General features: G+C 39.1%; 1 protein-coding gene across 1 annotated transcript in view; it reads right to left on the reverse strand.

Moving 5' to 3' along the window:
- LOC136750318 (fatty acyl-CoA reductase 1) overlaps positions 1-19859 on the reverse strand; it is a 68441-nt gene that overhangs the window by 14695 nt on the left and 33887 nt on the right. Inside the window, exons 3-8 of the mRNA XM_066705296.1 lie at positions 9261-9436; positions 6829-7008; positions 5893-6070; positions 1845-1889; positions 1587-1705; positions 61-128 (exon numbers count right to left, since the gene is read on the reverse strand). Of these exons, the coding sequence (XP_066561393.1) occupies positions 61-128; positions 1587-1705; positions 1845-1889; positions 5893-6070; positions 6829-7008; positions 9261-9436 (766 nt within the window). The remainder of the gene's footprint in view (positions 1-60; positions 129-1586; positions 1706-1844; positions 1890-5892; positions 6071-6828; positions 7009-9260; positions 9437-19859) is intronic.

Genomic DNA, 19859 nt, shown 5'->3' on the forward strand with positions numbered 1-19859 from the left:
CTATTTTTTTTAATCATAATTGAAAACACTTAAAAATATAATGAATGGTTAAAAACTTACCAATCTCCCCCCAGTGGAAGGGGTTAATGCCACCTGTAGTGCAGTTGTACACCAGAGCTGATTTTGGTCTGAAAAGATCCAAAGAAGAAGTTAGTAACCAAGAAAATAAAGTTTATACACAACAACAAGTTGCTACACAACAAACCGCTTGAGTGCACACTTTTACCACTTTGAACGAGTCTCACCGGAAACCTTATATGTAACAACCACTAATTTCTATTGGCCTCCCAAGAACAGTACTAGTAAATCCCAAACAATGTGATGCAATGAATTAAAACTGATTTCCTTGGGGACTCGGAAAGAATCTAAAACGATATTAAAGCCAAGCGCGTGCCGCTGTGCTTTTGTGTTTCATTATGCCTTTAAAGCACTGTTTCATTAAAGTCCTGCAGTTTTTCACTTATTTGTGCAATATTCATAAACCCGTGAGTGTTAAGCCAATATAGACCAGTCACTTTATTAAAGAGCCTGACTTGTATATTTCCCCATTATAATTGCATACAAAATGTATACGGATCACACCATGAACACAGGTGAATCCTTGAATACGTGTAAATTCCAATATGAGTCTAGCTACAATTTAAATTTATTTTCTTTTAAGTAATTTATTTTCTGAACACATCCAATAGCAGGCAGCTGCTTGCATCGTACCGCAACACGGCTCAACTACTGTCTGTCTCTGGCACAATGGTCATACACTGACATTCTTTGGGTTACAGAATCAAACGGGAGCCTACAACTGGTATGCCCACCCCTGTCAATTATCCCCGCTGTGCAGTTTCATACAGCAAGCATTTTCTCTGTGTGACGCTGTGGATTTAATTACAAAGTTAAATCTGTTTCGATGGTGATGAATGGTGATAGAGCACTTCCCATTCCTTAATCAGCCAGCGGGACAGGGTCTCCTGTTTGTCTGCGGAGCCTGCTGAAGCCAATGCTTTGGCACTGGGCTGCCGTTAATTGCTTGGGTGGGTGTGTTGACTGTAAAAGCCTAAGAACATCGTGGCCTGGCAGATCTTTATTAATCCGATTAAAGCAAAACTGCACCCCACCAACTGTCAATTACAACATCACAAAGCCCAGTGCTGGATTGCAGCTTTCCCTTCTTGCGTCTACTCAGTGGAAAACCCAAGAATACAGGAACAAAGATTGGGTTGATGCTGACTGTATCCTACTCCTTTTACTTTGCAGGGTTGCTTAATCTTAATTTTATTTACTATAATTAAGGTGAGGAGGATTGCATTGTGTTGGTTCTGTTACCTTTGTAATATTGTGTAAATGCAGAATGTTACAATGTTTGTAAAACGATGTAAGTCACCCTGGATAAAGGTATCTGCTGGATGCATCACTTAAATAAATAATAACCTCCTCTTAGCGTGCAGAGATGACAGGTTTACTGAGTGTTGGTTGACACTAAGAAATGTTTATGCATGTGGCCCCACAGCACGCACATCTGAAGACAAACTGGGCCCAGCAGCACAGCAATGTTATCTGCAGTGGTCTGTTTGTCACAGGGCCTTCCCTACCTGTGCACCGCTGTGTACCAGCCAGCTGCCAGTGTGAGGTTAATGACCACGTCTACTGGAATCAAATCCGCCACGGCGTCGTTATTGGCCCTCATGGTCCTCAGGATCCCCTTTCCTGCCTTTGTGTAAAGAAATAAGAATTGTGTTACTGATTCCTGGTCACACCCACCCCATCTGAGTCTTGAGCTTAAGCTTGATGGAGAGGTCAAAGGTCACAATGAAGAACATAAAGACAAATAGAACATGAAGTATACGTACGGCAATGAACACTCCACTGGGTCCATTGAAATTGTCGATCCAACCCTGAAAAAAGGTAAAAGAAACACGTATCAAGGCTAAGGTCTGCTGAAAAGATTTTTTCAAGATTGCTGGGCATCTCAAGTTACCCAAGTCAAGTCAGTCAAGAAGCACCGCATTTAAGATGGAGGAGGGTTACAATAGCATAGTCTTTTTCACTTAATTGCAAACCCCCGCCTACTGACGACTCAAACCTCCTTATTTGAAGCAAAGTCGGGTAAAGTTGCAGCAAAGCCTTTGGGTTACAACTGCCCACAGTTAGGATTTGCAGGTTCTTTCACAAGACTGCCTCTGATAGGATGCCACTGCATTTTTCGCCCATATTTGCTGGCTTCAGATAATTCTACAGTCATAACTGTTTATATACAGGTTAAGAGGTAGGAAACTCCACACGGCCGACTCCACTTTGTACTCATCAAATATTTATAACCCTCTGGCAAAGGCCTGTGCTACAAATGTGGACACAGGGCTCATCAATACATTGTGTCACTAGGCCAAGAAGAGATATTTACATTGGCATCTGTATGTTTTCGCTCATCAGGGGAGCCTCTCAGACAGCTGTTTGTATTTAATGCTTTTTCTGCCTGTTTTCATATGCAGTTTCATCTAACTGAGGAAAGAATTCACCCGGGCCCCACCCTAAGGCCGCCTGGAAAACCTCAAAACATCGTACTGTAATTTTGTTTTGAGGTAAATTATTTAACAGAACCACCAAGCAGGTACTCTTAATGTGTCTTTAAATGGAGTGACATGTTTTATTTAGTCCTGAAGGATTTTAGGCCTCATGTAGGTTTCTATATTGAAAAGACAGCACATGTGAGTGTGTGTGAGACAGGAGGAACCACATTCTAGGTGCTTTTATAGAATGAGAAGGCTTGTTTTGTGAGGGCTGTGTGTTTGTGGGCCTAATGCAGAATTACTTCTCAGTGAATAGTTGCTGGAAGTATAGAGGCCCACTACTATATATGTGACCTCTGTTTTCTTCAATCAAGTAATCTATGCAAGCTACAGAAGGATGAATTTTTAATCCAACTGCACATTCACATCTGAAAGTTTTGCTATCCAATAACAGATTTAAATCCATTCCTGCAGATGGACTGTCACTACCTCTCATATCAGCCCAGTGGTAAAATAAAGCTCGAAAGCCGTCCTAGAGAAGACAGAGGGTGCACATTTACTGTTAACAATCCCCTAACCTGCGTATTCCAGCCTACATCCCAACATGTCTAATTGCCTCTTCATCTGATACATTTTAGGCTTGCATTGCATTCATTAAGGGTCCACAGATTACAAGCAGCAGTATTGTGCACTCAGATACACTCGCCTCCCCTCTCTGCTCACAGTGTCAGCCTGATAAAGCGATGAAGCGTAGATTTTATGTCTCCCAAGCCACCGAGAGCCAGGCCACTGAAAGTCTGCAGCCCCAAAATGTGCTGTGCCGTCTGCAGGGTGGGGTGCTAAACTGAGACATTACCAGGTTGCTTTAATCCACGATCATTGTCTGCGTTTTGTGACATCACTGAGAGTCTACGTGTACCCACTGACAATAACCCAGAAAGCCTGAATTAAATTGGATCCAGCGTCTCTGGATATTTGAACTCTTCTTCGGGTCAAACCAGGCAAGTCACACTTGGAGAGACTCCCGAGGGTGCATCCTCTGTGCTTGTCTGTCTGTGTGTGTGTTTATCTGCCTGTGCTTGTACACAGTTCTTTTTTGTAATATGTGAAATATAAAAATCTCTTCCATGTAACTACTGAAACAGGATTCTGGGGTATTATCATCATTAATTCTGAGTAGCTGGCTGCAGTAGTGCCATCAGTGGCAGAAGTTTTGTGAAGTGTGCTAACAGTCTCTGTCTCTCGTAACAGCCCTTTAAAAGCCCTGATGAATAATGCATTTTTTTTGTATTATGCAAACGTAAACATAAACCGGAGTCCAATATATGTGGCACTTGAGGTACAACATAGGAAAACACTAGAGATATAATAATTTGAATATTATGAGCTGTTTTTACATCACAAAATATATATATTTTTATGGAGAGAGAAATTTACGATCTATGAATGCTTATTCTCATAGTACTAGAAATATCAGCAGTCCTACAGCATCATTAGTATTCCAACAGCATATGGTACAAACTGTACTTCACTAATTCACTAATGTAATTAGCTAATGTCTGTTACTTTTTATAACTTTTTTAATGTGATAAGTCTCTTAAATACCACAGTGGAGTTTCTCACTGCATTCCAGCACAGCTGTTCTTTTGGCTTCAGCACAAATAATGAATATAATTTTTAGCTTGCTACTAATTAGCCTGTTTCATGTTACTTCTTGGAACAATAGATCATATTGCCATTCATATGCCACAACATGAAAAGTGCCATGATGAGCTCAGCAGTGCTCAGTAATAAACAACCAAAAAAATAACTGTAGAACATTTATCTGCAATACATAACCCTTTCATTGACAAAAACGTCTCCCTCAATGTAACAAAAAAGTAAAATAATGAAAATTGAATGAATGGAATAATTCAACTAATTAAAAAAACTTCTGTGAAAAAAAAAATATATATCTCAATTAAGGTCTTGATTTTATCAAGTTAAATGCAGACATTAATGGACCAAACACTTTATAATTCGGCTTCTCTATTCAGCATGGATTGTGTAATGGGACAGTTTTGTGGTAATATCCTTCAGGGGTAAAATTTTAGCTCGGTCTTAGGAAGCTGATGATCAACTGAATGAAGTTTACAAACCTCCATCACAGAGAGAGCAGCAGGAAGTTGTCTTCCCTTGTGATACCCTGAGGCGTCAACTTAATAACAGGATCTGACACATACTGTCAGCCCTGGAGGACAGCCCATTGCCTTTTCTGGTCATTTTTTAAAGAAATGCCAGAATGTAATGGGAAAACGTACATAAGGGAAATGTTAAGGAAAAGTAAAATAATAATAAAATAATAATAATTTCCCTATACTGTATTTAAACTGTATCCCATGCAGGTAAAGAATCGCAAAACACTCAATTACTGACTGTGTAACATTTCATTATAGATTTACAACAAATCATTCAGATTTACAACAAAATACAGTATGTTTTGTCTCCTTGTCACATAGGACTTCAACTGGTCTGGTCTTTTACCTTGAATTACCTTAACACACATGTACTGGCAGGTAGTGCAGTTGAGAAACAGTGATTATAGAATAATCAACACTGATTCACTGCAGAAAAAATATGCTACATTAGCTAGATTGCACAGGTATAAGTAGACACGAATGTACTGCTTGGCCTGGGAAAATAAATATTTTGCAAGAAATATTTTTTTGTCACCTTTGCTACGCATTAGAAGGCATCAGGGCTCCAACTCATATTAATAACAGCCATTTAAAGGAGGTATTGTTAGTCTTTGCCCCTCATGTTGTAAACTTCTGCTATAATAACGGCTTATCTGTAGTGACACAATGTAATAATTATATTGCTGAGATCCGTTAGTGGAATGAAAAGTCTCTGTAGCAACTGCATATAAAACCCACAGCTGAGTGTGAGCGAGAAACGTACTAATGTCTCATCCATCCGCTGAAGAGAGTCATGCCTACATTCTCCTATGCTGCCCTAAACCAGATGAATTCCACAAAAAATTTATATATATATATATATATATATATATATATATATATATATGATTGTGATTGAGAGCATACTATTCTCTCCTAGCCAAAGCTTCTTCAGTAGTAACTGAAAAACCAGGTTGCCAGAAGCATGAGAATATCCTGCCAGGAAGATTCCTACCAACAGGAAGCCAGACAGCAGTTAACAACTCCGAACACAATTGCCTCTAATAGTGGATGCTTTGATCCTCGCATAATTAAGTTTCTGTGATGTAAATAGCTTTCCAACAACTGCTAACACTCAATGATTAAAAATAGAAAAGAATCATTATCAGTCAAGAAATGCTTTGTCATTGTTCTGTAAGTTTCATTAAATGGTTTTTGTTAGGTACTGCACTCACTGGGAACGGCTCCTGCCAACTGGCGCCCACGATGGAGGGCCTGATGATGCCGATGTTAAGCTTCTCGCTCTCCTGCTGGACCACGTACTCTGCCAGGGCTTTGGTGTAAGTGTAGGTGTTGGGTCGATCCCCAATCAGACGAGGGGTAATGTCCCGGATGATACTCTCATCCATCCACCTATAAAATAAAGCACATCGCCAACATGTCACTATTTATACGTATGCCAGGCTCAGACGTGGACATAAGGGGTGAAAAAACACTTTCATTAAAGCCGTATATTTAACGATTCAATTCTACGAACATTTTTTAAAAAGGGATATTTCTTAGATTCTGAATTCTAAACTTTGACACACTGGCCTAATATATATGTATATTACTATTTGCAGTTTAATTGTAAACAGTGTACCCTTCTTGTGCTTTGAAATATAGCCTTGAAGAGCACCAAAACAATGAACACTCTGAACTTCCTGTGTGGTGAGTATGCTTTGGATCAAATGACCGCAAAATACAAAATACAGTCCGCCTACATCTAAAAGTAAGCAAAACCTGCAATGACAGTTCATCTACTTGCATACACGATGTGACCCACTGTCATGAGCTTTTCTAATTTTATGTCTTCTGATGTGCAAAGGAAGTGGGTGTAGTGCATTTAAATTGAAGATAGTAAGGCCACACATGACACGATTTTAACTAATGTGGTGAAAGATATCATTTCAGTGTCAACAGGAATAAATTTACACAATTTTACTTTTCTCTGAAAGCGAGAACAAATTTGTGTTTGACTTCGCCCTATTCATGGTAACATGTGAGGGATAATTGATTAAAATCAGTATCTTTGCCCATGCTGTTCATTCCTACACCTTTCTCACAGAAGCAGGGCATGGGAAGAGAGGGTGTGAAGTGTGGGAGATGGGGAGGAGAGGCGACCCACTTACTCCACGGACTCGATGAGCTTCCTGGGCTCCACGGGCGGCGGGTAGATGACCTCGTCGATATGTCTCCGGTTGCAGTTTGCATAGGCGGTGGAGATGTGGATAAAGGCCTCGAGTTTCTCCATCTGCCGAGCCAGGCCCAGGAGCTGCTGTGTTGCGATTACATTCAGCAGCAAGGCGTGCCTGTGGAGAGCAGAAGACACGCGCATTTCAGACATGGCTACCAACAGGCACTGTGGACACATTATATTGTAACACTGGCTGGCTATGGGGTGTAGACTGTTTGGGGTGATAGTGTTAGTGTATAATTGCCAAGTCCTATAACATATTTACTACCCTCTCCTCCTGTAGCAGAGTGTTCCAGCAATATCCGTATAATATCATTGCAATTAAGCTAGGGTTTCCAGGGCAGAAACCTGATTGTGTGTATTTGTGGCCTACAGGCAAAGGGGAAGTGTTTAACTGATCGTTTATGATAGAAAGAGCTAACAAATATCCTTAGTCAACTAGGTTTTACAGGATTCTTTTAAAAAAGGACATCTAATCTGTTGTGTTTTTGAAGTGGTACACGCCGACTATTGTCTTCTATAAGTCCTCGTCATAAAGAAAGAGAGTCGTAAACTGACAGCCGGAGATTTAGGTGTCAAAACAGATCTGATAAAAGATCCATCTGCCATACAGTTCACTACAGAAACCAGTTTGAGCAGCTATCAGAAATTCCCTGATTAGATAACTTTTAATGGAACTGCTCTGAAGTGAGCAGTCAAAATAGTTAATTTACCTCACACCTGTCTGTTAAAATGACTGACAACAATGGCAATATCTAAAACAAAAAATATAAATATAAAGATTCTATATAATGCACATTCCACAGGAATGACTTCTTAACTTCCCCTGAAACAAATCAGCTCCTTCAAAAAGGATTTCCCCCTAATACTTTGGATTTTCCTTATTCCAGATGGTTAAGTGTAAGCAGGATCTTTCAATAAGCAACTAACACTGAGGATAAACAAAATTAAAATAACCCTCTTACAAAAACAAAAAGCACAAGTTGGCTCCCATGGAGGGAAAGAATTGTCTTGATTTTACCCTTTGTGACATTTCTAACACTATTGTTTATTTTTCCTTACATGAAATAATAAGGGCTGCCACTGGGGGAACAAAAACAAAGAAAACATGGCTATTGAAAAATGCTGTAAAGCAACTACAACAATGCCAACAAAGACTGAATCGTTTTGAAACACAGAAATAAATAGCGAGGGAAGCAAAAATCAATAATATGATTCACTGTTCTGAACACTGTCTGACAGCTTCATGCTTGAAGCCAATTTACTGAGGCTGTCACTCAGAAATAATAAGATTTAACCTTTCTCCAATATAATTTGCTGAATCTTGAGGAAATGAAAATGCTAGTAAAACTATACAAGCTGTCTCAGAGACCCACATTAGTGTCAGCATAAAAAGAAAGTCATGTAATGTGTGAAGGCAGGTGTTCAATTTTCCTGAAATTAAATGTAACCCAAAGTATGTATTTCTTTGGGAAACTTTTATGCAAAACCAGCATTTCACCTGCATAACGGAGATGGAACAGAAAAAGCACATTCAACACAAAACGGAAGCAACAACATATTTTCCACTTTCTCCCATCCAGATGTTAATGCATTTTGATATCTGTACTTTAATGTTAAGCACAATCATAATTGCAGTGGAGACACACATTCAAAATCTGAGATAAAAGGTTCCTCCAACAAAGAAATAAATAACTTGGACTTTCCAGCAGAGATTTTGGACGTTTTACCAAGGGGAAAAAAAACAAAGTATAGTTTCTGCAAAAATGCTATAGAGAGGTGCAGTAATAGTAGAAATAATGTTATATATAAGAAAAAGTCCATAGGATAGTATTGCATACATTAACCAAAATATAACATTTTCTAATTGCTCAACCTTTTGCATGTGCAGTCATGTTTGTGAAACTCAAGGCTTCAACATACAGCGGAAGTCCTGTTTCAAAACATCTGTGAGGTGTGCACAGTAGTACGTCCTGAGGTGTAGAAAAAATATTTGGCACATCTCCTCCTACCCAATGAAGCCTTTACGTTTTTTTAATTACTCTTATTCAGAACCGGAAGAGCGGTTTATTTTTACCAATTGCATCTTTCTTGTCTGAAGAATAAATTACTGACACAATAATGTAAAGCCTATAAACACTTAAAGCACTGTAACGATCTTTTGACTGAAACTTTGCCTATACTTTCACTTCACATTGTCTGGGATAATCATTGGATGTTTGGGAGACATCTAGCCCTAGGTAAGAACTAAAGCCTGTTAATGTATTCATCAAAACTGTCATTTTTTTCCTCTCCATAAAAAAATAAATGGAAAAAACAAACATATTGACAAGAAGAAACCGCAGAACCTTTGACCCGGAATCTTACTTCAAATGTTCATCAAAGCGTATAGTGGCAGCGCAGTGGAAGACGATGTGAATACAGGCTTTCAGCTTCTCTACGTCCTCTGGGCTGATGGCCAGGCCAGGTTGGGTCAGCTCACTGCTGATGGGAATGATTTTCTCATGGAACTCTGGGTTTTCTTCTCGAACACGGTCGAACAACTGAAACAGAAAATCAAACTCATAAGTAAATAGAATATATATATATTTGTATCCAGTCATCAATAAACATTTCATATTTGCATATTACATAAATGTAATGATCAAGGGTTTTTAGTTGTTTTTTACATGAGGCAACAAACCACACTAATGTATTCAGCACAACTGATGATATTGGTAAAGGGTATTAAAACAATCTTCAGTCTTCACTACATAAAACAGTTGTTTGATACTCATTGGTACTGTGTGTGCACATGTTTCGGAAAAATGATTATACATGTTGTAAATATTAGAAGTGATTCACAGAAGGGTGTGCTCCTCAAATTCCTTGTAAAAGGTACAATTGTAAAGACAAAAGCTGTATTAAAGCAAAGCCCCCACTGACTCTCCAGATGTAATCCTATTCACAATGTTCTCACCCCTCCTCCAACCAAACACAGTAATGTGTTTAAAAACTCCAGAAGACGTCACACATTGCAAAACTTGAAACCAAAAAATCTTGAAACCAACATAAGGCAATGACAGAAGTTAAAAATGTGGGGGTGGTATTTTGCTTTTGGAACCATTTAAGTTGTGCAAGTTCAATCCAAAGCTGTATATTTGCTTCCCAATATAAAACAGTCAACAGCTGTACAACTGGAAATGGAAAGAAAATCATCAGTACAACAGCTTTGTGACAAGTAATTGCACAAAATTTACGCTGGTTGATCAACTGCACACAAAAAATTCTAGACTATTCTTAGTCTATACTTATCCATGCTGACTAATATATCTTACTTCTAAAAGAATACATTTTCCCTTTACTGAAAAAGGTATGATTTCAAGGCTGAGTTCCTGGCACCACTGGAGGTCCTCAGAGACACTTCTGCAGGTGGCTTCTGAAAAGCCTGTGTGATTTCCCAGCTCAGATCATCTCTCAAGCCTCGTCACCCTTGATATCCGGTGGCAACACGGACGTCATGAAACAACATGATAAGATCTGGTCTGATGCTGAAGGGGTGGTGAATGATGTGAAACCACAAAGAACATCATTGGAACTGCTTGAGTGAGGAAGAAATGTGGCATACATAGACTGCATAGCACATGCTAACTACAGATGTCGGTTTTGAAAATCTGAAAGGCAGTGTCAACTGAGGTGGGAACCAAAATCTCAAGTTCTGTATCAGTTATGTTCTACATGTTAACACCTCTTTCATTAACACATTAAACCCAACTGATTCATCAGGACTATGGGAGGATGAATCGATGCACAGGGTCCAGGCTACATGAGGCGATCACTTGCTGTAAACACCACGAGCCGGGAGTTGGGAAACTGACAGTGCATGCACACAGTCCTTCGAAGCAGCAAGGCTATTCTGTTACAGGAGGGAGATGTTAACCAGCCATGTGGCACCTAATGGAACAGCAGCTGTTCACCCAGGCTGTCTTTGCCTGTAGGTAGCTCCCTCTGTTGCGGTTTCTCTCTGACTCCTAAAAATGAATACAAGTTTCCTTTCATTTAAAAAAAAACAAAAAAACATATATATATACATATCTGGGTCTCTAGGCCCCAGGTGATTCATTACAGTCAGTGGAAGGCAATACCTGTGCTCAGGGTATTCAAGAGCTCTGTGCCTCAGCGTTCTTATCTGGCAAATGTGGATTGGACCCAACTATACAAGTGCGATGGCCATTCTAGTGTTTGCCATACAGCTGCTTTTGTATTGCAAATGGAAGGATTACGACTCCTGCTCAACACAAAGGAGAATCAACGTCAGCAAAGGGGGAAAACAAGCAAACTCGACAAGGGCTGAAAATTGTACCTGCGAATGAACTACCAGCAAAAGACTGCTGCTGGGTGCTGTTCCACCTGCTGGACATGCATCTGAGGGCCAGACTGATGATCGCGCTCTGCGAACTTGGCACCAAATCCTTACTCCACAGTCATAAATTATGGAAGCGACTTAATCAGCCACTGCTAAATCTGACAGGCAAGCATTTAACGCTGCCTTAATGAAGTGCAATACAAACTAGCAAAGCACGGGACTAAACTTCCTTCTGTCGATTGTCAGGTCTAATTAATGAAGGGTTTAAAAATAATGAATTACCTAAATTATAGTGTAGCGAAAAAATAAATGGATCTTTAAGCTTGCCACGGTGGAGGAAACTGGAGGACTGGAAATAGAACAAAGAGTCTAAAAGTTCATGCAGAATCAGGGAAAACTGAATCCGAATCTTTATTTTTTTAAAAAATATATATATAGAATCGCCAACAATAGAACTATGCATTGAAATAAATAACAGCATCAGCTAATTATTGTTGGACTATCTAAAAAAAAAGCCTGTTAGCAACAATGTAGAAGCATTTGTTCAAGATTTATTACAACCCATGTGGAAACAAGTTAACAATTCTCAAAAACATAACATTAATTTAGCAAAAGCTTTCTGCACCATTTAAAGCAATGTGTTCCCTTTTAAAATGCTGTATTTTTTTTCCAATTTCTAGGGTGCAGTAGCATGCTTTCTTAGATTTTGTTACTTAATGGATAGTCAACACAAAAAGTAGAAAAAGCAGAGTTTTTAGTCTTCCCCACAACTATTTCCAACAAAATAGCATATGACCTGAGATCAACTTCCTCTTTTTGCAATGTAACTAAGCAACAGCATAAACAAATAATACACCCTGAAGTCAACGAGCAATCTTCATTGCAAACCACATCTTTTCAGGAAATAGAGGGTAGAGGATATGAGTTAGACACCAAAAACGTAATTGTTGTGAGCTGTGCAGAAATGTGGTATTCCTCCCGTTTATGGCAAAGAACTTAATTTCTTCAGATACAAGGGAAAAGTGTAATTAAAGAGCATAATTGTAAGTGACATTGGAGATATTTTTGCATATCAGACAATTATTTGAAACAGTCCAATTCATATTAAAACTGTACAGCTAACATTAGAAGATCTGAAACAGCTTGGCAACAAAAAACTAGTGTATAGGTTTTCAAATAACTGGCATAAGACTTGTGTCTATTTCACTTTTACACAGCCGAGTCACACAGTAGCTCAGAGAGTTGGAGCTGCATAAGGTCTTTAAAGGTCAGATCTTAAAAACTTTGGAATCCAAAGGAGATACCGGTAATATGACTCATCCTGCTATGGATCGAGAAGAAAGGTTACCCTTACATGCAGTTCACACAGATTAAAGACGCATCATTTCCCAATACTGAAATATTCATGCTTCCCCAAACTGCAGCATGATCAGCGCATAAATTAAATGATTTACAAGCAGGCCTACAAAGATTTAATACCTGTCTTTCCCATTGAAAGTCAGAATGAAAACATTAAAGCACCTCCATTAGATATAAAAAACCAAATAATTTCTGTATTTCTGGTTTACCAGGCGCCTCCATTGATGAGGGAAAATTGGCTTGCAGGTGTAACAGCGATAGGTCTGCTTTCATAAACTGAATGATGTAAGACTTTCAGGAGCAGCTTCGATGCGCAATGATGTGTTTAACTCCATTTGTGCAATTTAGATGGGGCACAGTTTGAAAATTAAGAGATGGATTTCAGCATACATCTTTCTGGTTTATAAAAAGAAGAAAAAATGTAAACGGTCTCAGTTTACAAATGCTGAAAAAACGAATCAGTACATGAATGAACGTGTAAATAAATAATGAAATATATAAGTCTTCTGTGTTTCGTTGTGTCTTTTCTACACAAGGCACAGAGTGTTGTTAAAAGAGGAGAAAAAGAAAAAAAACTGTACTTTTTTTTTCTTTGTTGAGAGAGCTCAGGAAAGCCCAGGATGTGAATGTTAAAAAGCCATTGTGAGAGTGCCTGCCCTGTGCCAGCCTTACACTGGCTCCTGCCACACTGGGGGCCTGCTGGAATGAATAGACTGGCTGTGAGGGCACAGACCGGAACAATGTGCCCACAGTTGGCACGCAGAGATTTACTTGAGGTGGACAAAACGGTCCCTCAGTGGCCTGAACATTGTGAATAATTACAGGGTTCTTTATCACCATCTCTGTAGGAGTTGGGAAAGAGAATCTCATTAGGGTGAAGTTGTTGGCCTATGGCAAATGTGAACATGCAACGGAGGCCATTTGCACGGCTGACTGACAGGAACAAAATTATGTTCCAGTCAGACAAAAGTAAAATAATCTTTCAAATTATTATTTTCTTATTTTTTTTCTTTAAGAAGATACATTGGGTATTCTAATTCACTTTGGAGACAGCAGTTGTTTCATACTATTGATTAGAAACCTGGAGTCTGAAGCCCAGGCCTTGCTTACAAATCATGTGTGTGTCATGCAAAGCTGTAAACTCCTAATCTCTCTGAAAGGCTGAGCCATTTCAATACCATCTCTCAGGGGTCAGGCAAGCAGGCACTGTACATCTGCAAGCCGCAGACAATAGCAGTGTGTGGCCTCTGTGTGAGGACAAGACCACAACACACATAGAACATCCATTCTGGGAGAGCAGCATGTTGGGGGACGTTCAGCTGACGTGGAGAGCTGTGTGAAAGGCTAAATGTACTGTCGTGTCTTGGGACATCTTCACGTATTATACTGTGAACTCAGTGGAGTTTGGTTCTTAGGTTTCCATTGTAACCAATTCTTCCTGGTATTCCTGTTACTTTTGTATTGTGCTTAATGTGTGCAAAATGGAATATAACCATGTGCAGGCCTGGGTATATTTATATAATGTGGAACACTACAAAGTAATACAAGATATTACATAAGCATTAGAGAGTACCTTAAAGCTAAAGCACCTTCACATCAGCTAAACTTTGACTTTGTTAATTTGAAATATTCAATTACTTTTTTCCGGCTTGCCTTCACGAATGCATAACGTGTGGTTAAAAAACAACAACTTTGCAGCTAAAGTGGTTGTAAAGGACAGTATTTAAGATCCATATTGATACAAATTGATACAAATTGCCTCTCTCTGAAATAATTTATCTATCAATATGTAATGTAATAGATTCATGAATAAAACATAAAGGTCCCTTAAAAAAAAAAAAATGTTTTCAATTTCAATTTACATTAATGGAAATATATATATATATATATATATATATATATATATGTGTAAAACAAAATATAAATATATAAAAAAAAACTGGCATTGGAAACATACAGAGCCCTGTGCTGTAAAATGTGCTTTATAAAAGAGTGTCTTTCCTTGCAACACATCGATGCTGCATAGTGGAAAGGCCAGAGCAAAATGACCCTTGCTTCTCTCAGACAGTGAGAGCTCATCACTTATTTTTCCCTTAAAATTTCGGTGATTTACTGTAAGGATTAATATGACTCAAGGAGCACTGCCAGTTAGTTGTCTGATTAAAAACTTAATGTACTTTTACAAGCCTGCCCTCTCCCCTTAACATAACATCTGGTTTGCCCACAATTCAATCTGAAGGTTTGGTAATTGAGTTTACTGTGCATTTGGCTGCATTTCACGAGACGGGACGGTAACTGGCTGAGAAAAGGAGGCAGGTCATTAAAAAGATAATAAAATGTGAGATGATAACTGGGCCAGGATGGGTAAAGTTGGCTGTGTCGGTTAATTAGGTGCCATGAAAGTGATAACTAGCAAGAAGAAAGCATCACTCTGGTCTAGCAGCAGTATTGCATCGTACCACAGATCTTGAGCACAAACTTGGGCCGAGGGAGTGAAATTAGATCAAATAATCCATGAAATGAAGGAATTACCACATCAAAAAAGATGGCTTTTGTGCCGCATTGGACCCTGACAGCGTCTTTGCTTGTAAGAAAGTCTCACAAACTGCTTTACTCCTGCAGGGGGCCAAGCAAGATGGAAGAAAAATGAGAAACATTAAGCCCACTGTTTCATAATGAATGTTTTCCCTCTGTCGCCACAGGGGTGGGAGATGCACACAAATTACGGTAAATCCAGCCCACCGAGGACTCTTTTGTATTGACAGTCTAAGGCTTCTGTGTCTTCCAGCTTTTTTGAAATAGATCTGAAATCAAGCTGAGTTTATCTTCCAAATATATATATATATTTTTTTTCCATATCCTCCCACCAGTTTTCAAGAGATACACACAGCTGTGTCTATATTTCAAACTTCAACTTTTAGCAGGACTACAAAGTTTAGGTTGTTTATTGGATTCATTTTTGTAGGAAAAACAAGCAATGATGTTTTAAGAAGGCCTTTCTAAGTCCAGCAGCTCACCTATACAGTTGAGTGTTTTATGACAGTGTCAGTTTTTTAGAACACAAAACATTTCAGTCCATTAATTGTGAGTTTATTGACTGTGGAACAAGGCAGTCAAGCGAGGATTAAACGAGTGTTACAAAGTGTGGCAGAAAGGAACTTCAAAGTGCCTTGACCGCTGTTGTCAGTCCTCTGTGCTGACCAAGTGTCTTTGTGCAATAGGGCATCATTGAGACCTAACCATGCGCATGAAAATTTGCCTCTTCGTTAATGATTTTCGAGACTTGCCCTCACACTTGGTTAAATTTATTTAATTCCTAAATTCCACCATACATCAAGGTGGATTTTTTCCAGCACTTCTCATTATTGTAGTTCTCTATCTAAGTAGCAAAGGGAAATGACCTGCTCTTTTTATTTATTTATTTATCGTTGCTGAACCCGTTGGGAGCAATCCCAGGAAAGGAAACTCGTCTCTCAGTAAAGATGGTGTGAGAGTGGGCTAACAAGAATGAGGCAGACTGCTCGGAGACCTGCCAGGATTCAGATCCCTTAGCGCTGACGACAGGAAACACAACAAAAAGACGTCAAGATGTCTTGGGAGGAATTGGTGCCAAGTATTTTCCCTCTGCCCACAGCAGTGTTGAGTGGGCATCTCCTGGAATGGCAGCTTTATACGTGAATTAACTGAGCCAAGGATTTCTCATCTACAAAGCAAAGCTATATGGATACACAGAGATAATAAGAACAAACAAAATAAAAACACATGGCAATATGGTTCTGGAATAAAAGTATTTTTTAAATGTAGCTCACTAATATGTCAAATCAGCTAAACACAGTGTACTGGGGAGCTGTAACGTGTTCATTAAACTATACTTATTCATCAGTTGGGTCTTTTTAATGTTTGCTGATCCATTATTAATCTTAGACAAACCTATACAGGTGGCAGTCAATTGAGTTAAGGCAGGGAAAGTGTTTAAACTGTTCACTCCCACTGCATTGATTTTTAAGACACAAAGAGCATACTTTGGCAAATATACCCAGTGCTTATAGAACTATGTCTGAACCCATTGACAGACGCCTGGCTCTTAAGGAGATATGACTAAGTTCACCAACCCCTTAGTTTTCTTCCCTCCATTCATTCATATCTAAATGTAAATATATTTTCTACAATTTTTTTCTACTCGTTCATTCATAATGTTTCACGTTAACCTTTAGGGTTTAACATCGGTTAAAAAGAAGAAGAAAGTATGCACTACTCTTTCTCTCAGCAGTGTATGACTAAGGACTTCTAGTGTTGTTAAATTAGACACTCAAGTGGAACAGCAGCATTGTATTTTAGAGTAGTGCGAGTAGTTCTGTCGTCAGACCAGAGGAGCTCGAATTAGAGAGCAACTCAAGCTGAAACCATCTACACGCATCACAGAGCTCAGGGGCCGCAACGCATCATGGGAAGTACACTTCCACAAGGGACATAGCTGGGCCTGAATGCTCACATTGATTTATCAGCCTGGACAATTTCTCACGTTAAAATAATAAATATCAACCCCACTAAAGAACTACCTTGAGAAATAATAAGGAAGTGATGTGCAAAATGCTTTCGCTTCTGTATGGTAAAATTGGTTGGGCAGAGAAAGTCCACTGAACTGGGAGACTGATTTATGAAGCCTTTAACTTGCTTCAAAATCTGAGATGCGAGCGCTGGTGTCTTCCTCCAATACCCCAATGAATAAAATATGTATGCCCCCTTTCCCTTACATCCCCTAAACAGAGGCAAGCAGCACATGAAAAAGACTAGTTTTCATTACTGATTCAGTATCTTTGCAGAACGATCGGAAAAATCTTGAGTACAAAGGTGCTTTACAGTTGTAGTCGAGACTGGGCACATGTGTTAATAATAATATAGTTGTGATCAGTGCTTGGGACTGTGGACTACAGAAGGGAAAGGGAAAACCTTCAAGAGATCATATTTAATAAGACAGGAGATTAATCCAGGCTGTCTCTGTGTTGTTTGATATTGGGGATGAGACAGGGAATCTTCTCATGTGTACGTGGCATTAAATTACATTTATTCATAATTGACTTGAGGGATTTTGCAGTCTTTTTCTCCTTCTCTGCTCTATGACTCAAATGACAAGATGATGGATTTTTGAGCAGAGGTGTCAATGTCCTAATTATTTATTACCAAAAGGACAATCCCCCTCGTAGCCTCTTAAGGATTTTATTAAGAGTCTTTCAAACTTTAATTAAATTGAATTTACGGTAACTGACACACTGTGGAGGTGCAGTAGGCCTAATCTTCAAGAACACAATCCCATCTAGTTCAAAGAGGAAGCTCTCTCAATTGTCTACCTGTCATATGTCACACAGCCGCCTACAGCATCGTGTGATACGCAATTAAATTTAACTGAGGATTTTTTTTAATCGACTGAAGGTCAATTATACAATTCACCGACTCACCTACTGATACATCATCACATTTCTTTTCACATCTTGTGTTTACCGGGGTTTTCCTTTAATGATTTAAAAGCCTTTCAATTAAGTGAAGACTTGACTGACAGCTGTCAAACATCAGAACATGTTAAGAAAAAAATCCTCCCTGGTTAAAATAGAATATACACTACATAGCAAGGCAAAACATGCACTAGAGAGCGACTCAGTCCAAGCTATTAAGGTGGGAAGTCAGTAAAGGTTTTTCTGAAGCTGCTGACCTGTGCTGATGGATTTGAACTCTTTCACAGGCACTCACTTTCACGTTGTTAACGGCCACCTACAGTACACACACACACGCCAAACAATAAGGTGACTTCAGAACCCCAACCAAGCCAACTGTCCTTCAGAATCCATTTCTGTTGGAAACTGACCTTGCAGTGGATTTATGTACTGCCAAGTCATCAGTTGTGCAATGAATTAATGTGCAATTAATAAAGAAAAACTACAACATAAAGGACTTTAGTAAAACATCTTCAACAATCTTAGAAATGGAACTGAACAATGCCTTCAAAAGTTTACATGCTTTCCCAGTGTCAGAGAAACACAAGAGTTTGTTCAATCTGATTTTCCCTGCTAAGTGCACTCCTATCTGCATGTAATGTAGAGCAGCATGCCTCCATTGGAACAGGGAATGTCAACACACAGAATGCAGGTATTCATAAAAGTATTCATTGATATCTCACTACCCCCCCGACAGACACTACAGTGTTGTTGCTGTACTGCTTTAATTACTTTGTTTAACAGCAAGGCCTATTGTGTGAATATGTTACTCAAACAAGTGTTAATTTGCTGCCTAATTACACACAAACCATATCTTCGCCATTCTCCCGGGATCTGGTGCTGAATACAATTATGCACACATTTGTTTGCACACACAATCATAAAATGAAAATAAGTAATAGGTAAGAGGTCTCACCACGACATGCAGATGGAGGAAGATCCAAGACTATAGCAAACACTTAAAGATTTAATCTACTTTGATATCAAACAAAAGCATGAAATTCTACTCAATGAGAAATCACGTCTTGATTGTAACTTGCCCATGTACAAGAAAATACAAACTGGGGGACTGTCTTAAATTAGGAACCTGATCTGTGACTGATGGCGAACTTGACAGGAAGATAGAAAACGCCCTCCTCAGCTATGGGCAAAGCTGTCAAAACACACCGTTCCACATTTGTCTTTCCATTGATTGAGAGTACTGAGTAACAATATTGTAACTTCCCCTCCCCAGTCCCTGAGAATGGATTAATTATATAGAAGCTGCTGCTTCGGAGCACTCACACCTTTTTCTGAACATGAAGTCATCTTTACTAGCGTGCCTCGCCACAGAGCTGACGGTGTCGTGCAGAAGATTGTTTTGGAATCAGCTCAATCCCCAAATCAGAAGGTAACGCTGAAAATTAACCTGATCCCTCTGACAGAGCCATAACAATCTCTCTGTCCACTAACATTGAAAAGGAGTATAAATGTTTCTTAAAAGGCCCAAAGTCATTTTCCACACCTCGCCTATACCCATTACACACATTTACATTGAACACTTCCCTGCTCAAACACTGCTGCTCTTGTGTTCAGAGGTGATTATAGTAATGCAACACCCAGACTCTGCTGTTCCTGCCAAAGACTGTAACACTTGTTAACATTTAATACTGAGATCTTATGTTGTTGCATGAAAAAAAAAAAAACAGTTTAAACAGTTTCCTTAATGTCTTTGCTTCAGCTAGACTGGATTGTTGATGCCAGTGGAACAACAGTGGTTAGTTATTCTTTTTT

Source organism: Amia ocellicauda, chromosome 5 (genome assembly GCF_036373705.1).
Source record: "Amia ocellicauda isolate fAmiCal2 chromosome 5, fAmiCal2.hap1, whole genome shotgun sequence".
Classification (NCBI taxonomy): Eukaryota; Metazoa; Chordata; class Actinopteri; order Amiiformes; family Amiidae; genus Amia; species Amia ocellicauda.